This window comes from Choloepus didactylus, chromosome 4 (genome assembly GCF_015220235.1).
Source record: "Choloepus didactylus isolate mChoDid1 chromosome 4, mChoDid1.pri, whole genome shotgun sequence".
NCBI classification, from domain to species: Eukaryota; Metazoa; Chordata; class Mammalia; order Pilosa; family Megalonychidae; genus Choloepus; species Choloepus didactylus.
The window spans coordinates 195,788,170-195,801,991 of record NC_051310.1 but is presented as its reverse complement, the minus strand read 5'-3'; the positions used below and the strand labels follow the sequence as shown (position 1 = coordinate 195,801,991).

Here is a 13,822-nt window from a genome sequence, read left to right as displayed (position 1 = left end):
TTCCTACTTTACCCCAAGAAAGTTACATATTATAGCAACATTTCAGTGAACTTGTTCCTACTACAACCATCAGAAATTAACAGACCATAGTCATTTCTGGGCATCCCCAGAACGTTAAATAGTTATCTGTCTTCTTGGATTATTGTTCCCCCTTCCTTAATTGCTCTCTACTGCTAGTTCCCCTACATTCTACAGTATAAACCATTTGTTTTACATTTTTCAAAGTTCACATTAGTGGTAGCATATAATATTTCTCTTTTTTTGCCTGGCTTATTTCGCTCAGCATTATGTCTTCAAGGTTCATCCATGTTGTCATATGTTTCACCAGATCGTTCCTTCTTACTGCCGCGTAGTATTCCATCGTTGATGTTCAGTTCTCTGTGGTCACCACCTGGAAATTCTTAACTGTGTCTTTGAAAGTGTGCTTTGTGACATCTGAAGGGATAGTGACACAGGGGCTGGGCTCTGGAACCTCTGCTCATGGGCCACTTGCCTCCTGCTGCCCCCATTTCCCTGTACCTGTCTTGGCTGCCTGCTGTCACATCTCCTAGTGTCCAGTCCCACATGGCTGCCCTTGTGTGAGGTCAGGGCTGGGCTTTTGTGGCATGCAGTCTTTGTGGGGGTAGTCTTGTTACACTGCCTTATCCCCAGCATGGCAGGACCATGGCATGTTCACAGGATCTCCAAGCATGGTGAGCCCCTTGCCCACACTGGTCCAGGCTCTGAGCCCAAACCAGCATAGAAGTTGCAATGCCCTTTTGCATCACACATTTGCCACAGGTTGGGGCTGCCAGCCTGTGAGATAGGGAGGTGCCTGGCCTGACTTCCCTGGTAGAACATGGTGGCTTTCAGGATGGGACCCCAGTGGTCCATGCATGTGCATGCTCAGAGTCAGGGGTGGGACCCCAGTGCCTGTGAGTTCTACACTCATCCCTTGTATGTTCTGTGTCTGAGGGAACCCCAGATTAAATAGCACATAAAAAGAACTTGGCAGATGGAGAGAGAGGTTGTGGGCAAAAGAAAAAGCTTTATATTTTAGCAGGTTAGTGGCACTTTCCTTTTTGAAGGACCACACATTTCTGCAGCCTGTCCTATTGGTCCATCCTGATGGCCTGGGCTTGGGGCTTCAGATGGCTGGGGAGCTGCAGATGGTAGCAGCCCTGAGAGCTGGCTACCTGGGCTGCTACTGCTTTTCAGGAGCACAAATGGGCCCTCTCAGCTCTGTGAAGGCCTCTCAAACCCATGTCCAGCTTTCCATGGTTATGCCCCTGGTCAATCTGGGCCTGGTCTCAGCTGCTCTGAATATGTTCAGTACCCTGAGGGCTGTGGGGAGCCTCTGTCCATCCCTCCCCCCAGGTGCTCACACCATCCCATGAGTTCACCTGCAGCCATTTTGGGCAGCTTCAATGCCAAGCACCTGTATCTCTAAGGATTTCTTTGGTCAGCTCTTCCCTGCATCACAGATGCAAGCTCACCTGCCATGAGCACAGCCTGTAAAGGCCCAGATTTAGGGCTCCATTCCAGGGGCTGTAGGCCATAGTCAGGGCAGCCCTTGCCAGGGATGAGGGTGGATTTCCTGGGCAGACCATTCTAGGTTCCTTTGGGGGTGGCCTCAACTCTTCAGAATAGATGAGCCCAGTTGCCACAGTGTGACTTGCTCCTCAATTTGCCCTTTATCTGGGTCTCTCTCTGCCTGTGTCTCACCTCCCTGTCCCAGGTCCCTTGATTTCAGGGTCTGCTTTGGGCAGACACACATGACCCTCCCAAGAGGTGAACTTTCAATGCCCTGGGTCCTTCCCTAGCCACCAGCCTCAGCTGGGCAGGAGTTGCCAGCCAGAGTCCCTGTCAGCTGTGGCCCCTGCAAGAGCCCACTTTGTGTTTGCTGACTGGACACTGCAGAGCCACATTGGAGCTCCTACTCAGGAACATAAGCCATCCAGCAGGAAGACTCAGAGCCTGAGGGTAGACAGATGGAGGGGAGGCAGCAGTGTGTAGGCAGGTGCAGAATCAGAATTATCCCCTTCCTGAAGCCTCCCTACATGAACAGTGTTTAAGCCCATGTTAGCATCAAGGGCAGCCCCTTCAAAATCCCAAAAGGAAGGATAGCCTTTTGAGTCTTCATGTAAATAGTTGTCATGGAAACTTTTATTGGAGTTTGAAATTGCCTGTAGTCTACAGAGCCTGAATCTGCTTCTGCTCCTGCTTTCAGCTGCTCTGTCCCTGATGGGCTCTGCAGAGGCCAGAATTTGGACATGTGGGGCTGAAGAGGAGTTGCCCTTGATTAGTCCTTAGAGGGGTAGGAGCCAGAGTGAGCTCTGAGGCCCCCAAACAGCTATGTCTCTGGACAAACCATGTGGTCCCTTAGACCAAAGTGTCCTCACCTGTGAAATGCAGAGATCCCAGCACCCTGAGGCACCATCTTTCCATGAGCCTTCCTGAGAGGAGGACTTTTCATTTTCCATATCCAAAAGAGAAAGAAACCACAGTGGAAGTATAGATTTTGGGCTGGGGGTTGCTAGTTATTTGGGGAAAAAAAATTACATATAATAAAAACACAAAACAAATGTCTGTTTACCAAATACCAAGACCTCTTGGGTCTTATCATAATTCCAGAGATGCATTCTTATTTCATTGGGACTGTATCAGTTTCTCTGTCATTCTTTATTCATTCATCCAACAAATATTTCACATTTATGTAGTATTCTTTGTCATGAAAATACAGCAGGAATAAAACAGACAAAACTGTGCCCTACTGGAGCTCATATCCTAGTTGGGGAGGTGGACGCTAAAAGAGAAAAGTCAGATGAAATGGAAAATAATGAAGCAGGGAAGGGGCAGGAAGTTGTGTTGGGTGTGTGTGAAATTGTAGCTGAGGCAGCTGGAGAGGCTTTTCTGAGCAGCAGCATTGAGCCCAGGCTGAGCCATGCCTTGCTGAGGCCTGTGCCTTGCTGTTCCCTGCCTGGCTAATGATGCTTTCACTAGCATGTTCCTGGTAGTTCCCAGGAAGAACAAGGTGCCCCAAGCCTGGATCAGGGGCTGTGAGGGAACCTGAGTGTGTAGGGCTCTGTGGATCACAGTGGGAACTAACTGTCTTTCAGTCTGAGCACAGGTGGCCCTTAGAAGGTTTTAGGCCGTAGCTTAACATGACCAGTCTTTGGTTTAACAGGGTTACTCTGGCTGCTGGCTTGGGAATTAACTGAAAGGAGCCCAGGTGAGACAGGGAGGCCTTCATGATGAGCTCTAGTTTAGGTTTCACAGCATGATCATCTCTAAATTAAACCCACCCATCTCTAGCTTATGCCTGCATGCTCATCTCAATATGGAGACCCACCTGCACATTCAGCTCTGGTTTAAGTCCTGCCTCCATGGTCAGATCAAGTTTAAACCCTGTCTGCACTCTCAGTTCTAGTTCATGCCATGCCTGTATTCTCAGCTCTAGTTCATGCCCTACCTACACCCCATAGCTCTAATTTACAGCCCTTACTGGCACAAGTGACTGATGCCAGTGCAGACACATTGTAAGTTGGCCCAAATCAAAATGAAGCCAGGACTTCACTGGGGGTAGAAAATCCTACTCTTCTGCTATGGGGTGTGATACGCAGATGTGAGTGCTATCAGCTCTTTTGCCACCCTGAGAGAAGAGTCCATAAAATAAGGTAATATACTTCTGTTGTTAAAAATAGAGGGAATCAAAGAAAAATGGATCCCAAACTTTGATCAAGCTGCACTTCCTTCTGTTTTCATTACAGGAACAATAAATGCCCTATTGTCCATGTAAGTCTGGGTTGAGATTCCTCTTACATGCTGTCTACTTAACACATCATCATCATAGATTTCAGCTCCTTCTTACTCTTCTGCATAAATTTGCAGGAGACCAGGTTTTGACCAGCATCAATAGGCTTTCCTGATTAAACTTGTATTTCTTAATTGAACTTATATCTCTCTGTGTGTCCCCCAACTCTCTTTCCTGGACACGTGTTTAGCAATTGGCATAAATCTGCAGGTCACAGAAGAAGCTCTTGTGGAGCCAAGAATCTGATTCTACCTCCACCCTTCCCACAACTTCCACTTTGGCCTTGCAGGTTCCTTGGTGTCTCCTTGCCCTTTAAGAAGGAAGCACTTTTTCCTTATCTTCCCACCACACAAAGCTGGAGTAAGATCCTTGCTGGGAACATGCCCTGAGACCTGCAGACACCTGTACAAATGCTACATGCAATATTATTTCTTGGACTATTGGTTTGGGTGTGTGCTTCATCTTTCCCATGAGCCTGTGAGTACATCAAGAGGAGTTACTTGGTCTCCATATTTCTGAATGCTCTGTAGAACTTGAGAGTTAGCTACTGATAAGTGATCTCCAGGATGGAAGTTAAATTAACTTCAGAAAGATTGAATCACATGTATGATACACCATTGTCCATTTAAGAAAGGGGATTTTTTTCTGAGACTGCCCTCTTAGTTCACGGAATTTATTGTTTGGCTCCATGTACTTGTAAAATAGTTCACGTTTCCCTCTGTGCTCACTTCTCATAGGCCCTAGTTTTGGATGTGCACACAGTCTTCAACAATGTCAAGAGTATGTGTGACTGTGTATATAATCCTGGCTTCCCTTGGGTGAAGGAGGCCTGTTATTAGTCAGCATTTGACTGGAGATTGTTCTTATATCCCTCACACAAGTGAGGCTTCTGCCTTTTTTTGATGGATCTGTAGTTGTCTTGGGAATGTTTTGTGTAATTTTTTATTATGATAATACATATACAACTCAAATTTTCTCCTTTTCACCACTTTTTACTGTGCAATTCTGTGGTGATAATTACATTCACAATGTTATACAGCCATCACCACTATGTATTTCTGTATATATACTCTGTGAGAATTTAAGGACTACTATATTAGTTCCAAGGGCTGCCATAATATATTACTACTATATTTATGGCTTAAAACAACACATGTTTATTGTCTTACATGTCTGGAGGTCAGAAGTGCAAAATTATTCTCAAGGGGCTAAAATTAATGTGTCAGTAGTACTGGTTCCCTCTGGATATTCTGAGCAAAGAATCCATTTATTTGCCTTTCCAGCTTAGCCTGGTGGTCATATTCCTTGGTTTGTGACCCTATCTTCAATCTTCAAAACACATGATACCAGTCTCTGTTTCTCTACTCATGTTGCTACCCCCTACCTGACTCTGACATCCCTGCTTCCCTCTTATAAGGAAACTTGTGATAACACTGGACCCACTTGGTTAACCCAGGGTAATCTCCCCACCTCAAGATCTTTAACCAAATTCTATCTGCAACATCTACTTCTGTGTAAGGTAGTATAGTTATAAGTTCTCAGAATTAAGACAAGGACATATGGGGGGTGGGGAGAGAGCCTCCCACCCAGACATGGGGACAGGGCTATTGCCAGCATAGGTGTCAGGGAGGATAAAGCCCCCCATGTAGACATGGGGTGCAGCTGGGAGTTGGTGCAAGTAACCAGGATGGGATCCATGAGATAAGCAGGGCTCTAGGATATAAGAGTTCAGTAAAAACAAACCTTTTATTTTTGGAAATTTTCAAACATACACAAAATCAGATGAAATAGTACAATGAATGCCTATGTACACATTATACTTTGATAAATTATTAATAGATGTTCAGTATCCTTTTTTCTATACCTCTTCCATTTCCACTCCTCTGCTGGCTTATTTTAAAGAAAATCTGATGCATACTATGATTTTATCCATAAATACAGTACTTAAGAAACTGAGATACTTTTAAAAAACATAAACTCAAGGCTATAATACATAAAAATAACAGCTTTCCCTCAGTCTTGATAAAATTTTATAAGAGAAAGCCTGGGAACCTCTCAGAGTCAAAATAAATGATGCCCTCTTGAGCTTCCTCTTCATCTTTTGAAATTTGAAATCCCCTCCAAGGCAAGTGACCCAGATAGCCAATCAAGCCCATAGTTCATTACCTTTGACACAATAAAAAACAAAGTCCAACCAAATCACACCCCTTTAAGATAGCCAAACCCTCATCCAATCAATAGGAGTCGAGCTAACTTCCTTTCTTTGTCTCTAAAGATTCTTTGCTATCCCTAGAACCCTGGCACTAGCTCTGTTCTGGCTTTCTTTGCTGCAGAAAAATTTTGGTGTTCTGAATAAAATGCTGTACTATGCAAACTAAACTGATTGATTTTTCTTTCACAGTCATGTCTCAGGATTGTCTTTGTGGTTGGAGTATCTGATCAAGGTCCAAAGGTGGTCCACACACACAGAAGAACCAGGTGACTCCTGCATCCATCATGTGTGTTTTCAGAAGTGAACATGAATGTTGGAGGAGCTGGTGGGAGATGGGCAGGGGAATGGGGTAGGGGGCTGGGGGGATGTGTGCAGTGGGATCAGAGTCCCAGCAAGGACCTCACACAGCAGCAAATAATGGAGGTGTGTGGGTACTGTCCTCACTTAACAATCATGTGTTCTTCTTGCTAGGGTCTGCTGACCTTCCCAAGTTGTCTTGTAACAGCTGGAAGAACAGAGAGGCTACCCACCTGTAGGCTTCATCCCCTCTAGTTCCCCTGAGGAAGATGCTTCCTTCCTGGCAAGGAGGGCTCTGGGCACACTTTGGTCTCCCCATGGATGGTTTGCATGCCTTAGAACCTCAGCCTTCCCTGACTGATGTGGCCTGCAGTCTCAGGGATGGTTTTCACCTGGAAGAAGCTGAGGTCCAAGAACATGACCTGTGATTGCCAAAGCCACAACTACTTCCTTTTAACTGTTCAACATATATCACTGCTCATGTAGCAACACCTGGCATCCTCTTCTCTTGCCTCTTCTGTGACTGGCCCCTCCTGAGAAGTGGCCAGTGTGGCATAAGGAATGACTTTCTGAGCCCTGTTTCTGAGAAAATGTTGCTTCTGCACACAACTGGGGAATAGTTCACAAGCCTCTTGATGCCCAAACAAATTTCCATTTTACAAAGATTGAAGCCAAATTTGACGGGAAAAGATTTTAGTGCTGGGAGACTTATGTGCTGCTTTCACCAGGGTATCATTAGAAAAAGAGTGGAGTGGTCTGACAGAGGCTGAGCAGCAGAGCCTTGGGAGGTTCCTGGACAGGCTTCTTATCCATTAAAATTTTGGGTGGTTCTGTCTCCTTAGCCAGCAGTGAGACACAGGGCAGGAAGGTGGTCCCAGAGGCCTGGAGGCGTATCTCTGATGCCCAGGCCCTGGTCTAGTGTATAACTTTGTGTAGTCAGTTAATGACCCATAAAATTCACCAAGGGCTCAGCTGGAGAAGTCAATCTTAAACCAGCAATTAGCTTTTTCTGTCGTCTGGCCCTTCGCGGAGGTGCGGACGTGTAAGCGGCGCCAATATGCCCGTGTCCCGGAGCTGGGTTTGTCGGAAAACCTATGTGACCCCGCGGAGACCCTTCGAGAAGTCCCGCCTCGACCAAGAGCTGAAGCTGATCAGAGAGTACGGGCTCCGGAACAAACGCGAGGTCTGGAGGGTCAAGTTTACGCTGGCTAAGATCCGCAAGGCTGCCCGGGAGCTGCTGACGCTGGACGAGAAGGACCCGTGGCGGCTGTTTGAAGGTCTTCTGTGAACTTTGAATTCAAATTTGGTTTATGAGCCACAGAGGAACATGCCCCATGAACTCAGCCTTAGCGAGAACACTACGAATTTTCTCACGAAACCAGAAATAATTGAACTTTTGTACGTGCTCTATTTGGTCTGCCACACAAAGCAAAGTAAGCTGAATGTCCTGAAGATAAAAATTTCACCTATTCAACTGCTGAGGACCGAGGGTCCATGGATGACCCTGACAGATGGTTCTAAGTGTCTGGAGCCCAGAGGAGAGAATGTCTGGGGCTTCATCCCCTTCACTCTACTTTGACAACCTCCCCTCCACATCCTTGGGTCGACCTTTTAATCTTTATCAGCTGTTTTCATTCATTTATTCTTTCATAAATTATTCTGTCATATAGTTAGGAAAACATACAACTGTATATGCATATATATTTATATTCATATACACACATATGTGTATAGAAACAGATACACACACATAGATATACCTATATACTATCTTATAAATGGTGGTTTTAAGTCAATGCCATAAAGGCAGAATTTTTGCTTCCTTAGCATCTGAATTCAGTTGGGTAAGCCAATAATAAACATGCAAACACATACCAGATGAAAAATATGTTAAATGAGTGTATATTCCCAAATATGTAGATTTATACTCTCATATGTACATGTCTGTCTATTCATTCCCCCCCAACCCTCCTCCCCCTGTCAGTCTGCCTATCTTTCTCTTTATTCTCTATCTCTATATATAATCTATATGTCTATTTACTTATCAATTTTCTATATCCACTATATGTTTGATTAATTACTTGAAGTATAATGGGTAAGGAGGATGCAGGTCTGTTCTCATCAGTGTCATGAGTGAAGGTCCCATGTGGAGATGACATTTAAGCTGCTCTTGAAAGAGGGGAGGGAGCCAGACTCACGTGAAGACCCAGGCACATTGTGGCACAGGCGGCAGGTATACCAGATGCCCGGGGAAGGTCTAAGCCTGCTGTTCAGTAAGAAAGAGTCTGTGTGTAGAGGGGAAGGGTCTGAAGAGAAGGGGCACTTGTCCATAGCAGCCAGGCCAGGGATGACAGAACAGAGGAGAGAGCCCTTCCTCTTAGAAACAGTGAAAGCAGTGGCATTTCAAATGACTTTGAGATTAAAAAAAGCTATAGGAAATTTTCACAACCTATTTTGTGTGATATGAAAACCATACAAAAATAGCAAAAAAAAAAAATAGAAAAATGCTAATTATAAAGATCCATGAAAAACTCTAAAGATATCAGCTCATAAAATTTCCAAAAATATAAGTGAACAATAAGTACAATTCAGTTGCATTAATATCCAAATGTTTGGCATCAAGAAGCCTTGTTGATGTTTGTCACTGTGACAGTAAATCAAAGAAAAATTCATTCATCAGGAAATGTAAACCTTTTAGTAAAAGAAACCATTCCCAATAGAACTCTAATGTAACAGGAAGCCATATTGAAATGCATAGATCAATATTACTATAGCTATAAAATATAAATTTTCAATCTTTTCCCTTAAAATAATGTGGACCAATAGAGAAGCTGATTTATTAAAGCAAAGTTCAGGACATTTTGCTCCATCAGTATTATCATATAATATTTGAAATGAGAGAAAAAGGTACACAATTTGGAAACAAGCCAAATTTCTGTTTTCTTTTGGTTGGTGTAATTTTAACAGTAAATTACAAAAACTCAATGGAAAAACTGTTGAATCAAAGACCTTATGAAGTAGGATGATAAAGAATAGAGAATAAAATTAATATACTCACAGGCACAGCTTTGTCATGAACATTCAGTTATTATTTACAAAATAATAAGGGAGCAAAGAATGATCTTATTTATACAATATTAAATTTGTTGAAACAATTCTAAAACTTAAGTGTAACATGCATGATATTAAGGAATAAAACTGCAAAATGTTTCTCCATTTTAATAATAAATACCATTTGAAAAACAGCTTTGATAAGACAAGGTAATATTTAGAAGCTAATTCTCCATAACAAATGTATGACTTGAACCTTTTCCCAATAAAGATATAAATATACTTATTTTAAAATCTTAAAAAAAAACACAAAAAAAAACAAAAAAAAACAAGCAATTAGGTCTGAGGGCTGGGACATCTGCAGCTGAGGCAACAGGCAAGGAGAGAGTATCAATGGTGCATTTTGAGCTGGGCTTCCTCATTTTAAAATTAGACTCAGGGGAGGGGGCTGAGGAATTTTGAGCCTTTCACTGCCTCAGAAGACACCTGAAATTTTGGTATTTGTGAAGTTTTCCTGCAAAGAGCAGGCTGCCCCCACTCAGTCCTCTCAGGGTCCTCAGTTTCACCAGAGCACACTTCAAAGTCTTCTTATTCTTGTCACATAACAAAAACCTGTAAATACCCCAGACACAGCCAGGATACCAGTGTTTCCTCACCTAGAAGGCCACACCCACAACTTGGACACATTTAAGTCTCTGAAAGGCCTGGCTGGACCTTCTCTGCCTTTGATCTTCTATTTTTTAATGCAATTTTATTGATATATATTCTTACACCATATAATGCATACAAAGTACACAATCAAAGGCTCACAGTATCAACATATAATTGTGCATTCATCACCACAATCAATTTTAGAACATTTTCATTACTCCAAAAAATTAATCATACTAATAATAAAAATAAAAAAGAACACCAAAAACATCCCATGCTGTCACTAATAATGTGGCCGATCCTTTCAGCACCCAAAGTACTTATGCTGGTCTCCTGAAAAGACAGGGAAGATAAGAAGATCAACCAACCACAAGACAAATATATATATAAAGTACCATCTGATAGCAAGCTCACACCTTCCCATAACTGTGCCAGCCGGGGCAACTTCACAAGTCAAACTTAAAATCCAAAAGCAGCTGTAAATCTTTCTATGGGAATCTATCTTTAAAGCAGTACAAGTTAGCTTAATCTTATTTTTTATAGTGATCAAAAAAAATTATAAATATTGCCTACAATATATTTTAATGTCATATAATGAGTGATAGCTCCTAGAATTAGTAAAGTATATAGTAGAAACACTTTTTTTAAAAAAAACCCAACAGCAGCCAATTGTTAACAGACCAGCACTGTCCCTGCTGTCACTATAGCTCCTCAACAGCCTTCATGAAGGAACATTCATGGAGTTCTCACTAGCAAAGACTTAAATAGCAGGTGATTAAATGCATAACTTGAAAGGACTTTTGGGACTTACAAAAATGGTCACTTTATATTTTGTTCTTTAAATGCTATCTTTTTTTAATGAAATAAAAATAAAAGTTTGTATAGATTGATTCTTAAATTCAGGGTTCTCAAGACTGTGATGTGAATGCTAACCCATAATATCAAAGTGATTCAGAAGCTAACAATTTCCAAAACAGTGGAAAATGGCAGAAGGCACTCATCCTTCATTTAAATTGAGTACATTTACACTGAAGTTCACAGTGCCTGGAAAAACTGTGAACTTAAATGCGTAAGAACTGCACATATGAGTGTTAGGATGAGAGAGCATAAGTCATAGGCGTGAATGTCAAGAATGTCAAGCCTGTTACCCAAACTCAGTTGTTTCTAGGTAAATGTTACCTGTATTCATCTACAGGTGTGGATTAGCTTAAACATTAGGATACACATTTAAGCAGAACAATCAGCTACAGAAAATTAATTTGAGGTCAGATTCTGGGAAGCAGTGGAATGAAAAGGTTTCACATATTGTATTCTTCATATTCTTCATCCCTTACAGCCAGGCCTCCTGATTACAGACACAGAGATGGTAGTGGGGCCAAGGGGAAAGATGGGTGAAAAATGAGCTATTTGTTACAGCAGAAAAATTATTAACTTGAAGTGCCATAATGTTTAAATTTACAGTTTATTACTGTGTAAATTACAAGCAGTACTTTGCGTAATTAGCAGCTCACTGGCAGGGAGCTATGAATGAAACTCATTATTTATGATTACAATTTAGAAAAAGAGAAGAGAGATGGGGGAGGGGAAGAAGGGGAGCAGAGCAGTGACCTCTGCTAGAAATGACAAATATCCCTTTAAGGTGATGAAGATGAATTAAAAAAAAAAAAAAAAAAAAAAAAAAAAAAAAAAAAAAAAAAACATCCCATGCTGCTTATCACCCCCATTATTTATTTTTATTTGTTGTCTATTTTGTTACTCATCTGCCCATATGCTGGATAAAGGGAGTGTCTGTCACAAGGTTTCCACAATCACATGGTCACATGATAAAAGTTATGTGGTTATACAATCATTATCAAGGATCAAGTCTACTAGATTACAGTCAGCAGTTTCAGGTATTTCCTTCTAGCTATTCTAATACACCAGAAACTAAAAAGGAATATCTACATAATGCATAAGAAAAGCCTCCAGGGTGACTTCTCAACTCTATTTGAAATCTCTTAGACACTGAATCTCTACTATGTTTCATTTCTTTTCCCCCTTTTGGTCAAAAGGGCATTCTCAATCCCATTATACAAGGGCCATGCTTATCCCTGGGAGTCATGTTTCACATTGCCAGAGAGAATTATACCCCTGGAAAATATGCCCCACATAGGGGGAGGGTAGTGAGTTTATTTGCAGAGTTGTCTACCTTTAATCTTAACTCCACCTTTGTGGTGCATTAATTTTCAGCCCTTTCAGCATTCTCCCACTCTCTAGACTTTAAAGGGAGTAGGCATTTTATTGTCTGTAAATTTTATTGAAGTGTAGAAAATGTCCAAAGAATTAAGTATATAATTTGATGAATTTTTAGGAACTAAACACACTCCTCATCAAGAAGCAGATACCACCAGAATACCAGAAGCCCCCAATGCTCCATCAACACACCACCCCAGACACTGACCATAGTCTCCACCACCTAACTCCAGAGGGTAGTTTGGCCTGTTTCATTTACCTTCATATAAATGGAACCAAACATCATGTGCATTTAATGTTCTCCTTTGGTTCATTCAACATTATGTTTGGAAAGGAGTAAATGCTTCCAAAGATAATGGGTGATAATATATGACAAAGATTAAATTGTCACAGCTACTAAATGACAGAGCAGTGTTTGAACAGAGACTATCTGGTTCCTGAACTCTAAACCACCCTGTTATATTGTCTCTTTTAGACACAGATGTTCCAAGGGTTTCAGAGGTTAAAAATAGCACAAATGTGCACTGCACTTCATAGTTTGCAAAGCGTTCTTCATGTACATGATATCATTTTGGCCCAAGGATGTAATTGCTATTGTTGTTATTCCCATTTTATATAACAGGCAAACTGTGGTTCACTGAAGTTTAATGACCTTCATAGTTATGGAGTTATGGACAGTAATAAAATGACAAGGGGAGGCAATGAATATTGTCAAATCCTTCCACAGGCCAGACACTTCCAAATATACAGAATTTTATCCTCACAGCTGCCCTGCACATCTCCAAACACTACATCAAGAAAAGTGAGGGGGAAGTGCTGTCTCCATCACTGGGGCCTTGGACATAGAACACTGACGGATAATTCCTGGGGTGACAGCTGGAGCTGAATAGTCAGTGCTGCTTCCAGCTAGCAGCGTGGCTGCAGTGCTGTCCAAGGTGCTGATACATGGAAGGCTCATTCCTCTCTGCTCTCCTCACCAGGGGTCTGTATCTTAGTGCTTTCCTTTCAACATTAAAAATGGAATTTCAAACAAATATTAAAAAGACATAAATGGAAACCCTGGGCTTCTGCTTTGAGTGAATCACTCATATTAAGCCTGCATCTGAGAAAACTAGAAGAACTGTATAACAACAAAACCCCATTTGTTTGAAGGCACTGAGAGCTGGCAAAACAGTGAGTACTGAAAGACCAAGATCCAAGAGACAGGGAAGCCCAGAAAGGTAATCATGATATTTGGGGCTCTTTGGAGCCAGAGGTTTCTGCTGTTTCTGGTGGAGGCATCTGAAAACATGAACACTGAATTGGAAAATTATTTGAAGGAATGACTGGAGCATACCCTGGTGCTGTCTTCCTTTAGAAGGAATGTTTTTTCTTTTCACTTCTCCAAGTCTCATGGCTTAACATGAATCAAAGTCCAAAGCCTGCATTTTTTGTTAAAGTTTGATGATTCAGTATTCCTGGTCCATGGGTGGACTGGATCTTCTGGTTCAGGCTCATTCCTAGGGTGCAGCCCTTTGGTCTCCTATGCCAGGCAGGCTGTGTGTTTTCAGGGTCACTATATTGGCAGGCTTTGGAGGCTGATGATG

The 13,822-nt window shown here is 42.0% G+C and overlaps 1 protein-coding gene across 5 annotated transcripts in view; it reads left to right on the top strand.

Annotated features, from left to right (window-relative positions):
• Nucleotides 1-10,901, top strand: part of LOC119532525 (40S ribosomal protein S9-like) — an 80,150-nt gene extending 69,249 nt beyond the window's left edge. For 4 of the 5 annotated variants that reach the window (XM_037834990.1, XM_037834993.1, XM_037834994.1 and 1 more), the window contains 2 exons: nucleotides 6,195-6,271; nucleotides 6,477-10,901. In XM_037834990.1, the coding sequence (XP_037690918.1) occupies nucleotides 7,360-7,590 (231 nt within the window). In that variant the 5' untranslated portion in view covers nucleotides 6,195-6,271; nucleotides 6,477-7,359 and the 3' untranslated portion in view covers nucleotides 7,591-10,901. The remainder of the gene's footprint in view (nucleotides 1-6,194; nucleotides 6,272-6,476) is intronic. The other variant, XM_037834989.1, reaches the window with a different exon arrangement.
• Nucleotides 10,902-13,822: the final 2,921 nt, after the last annotated feature.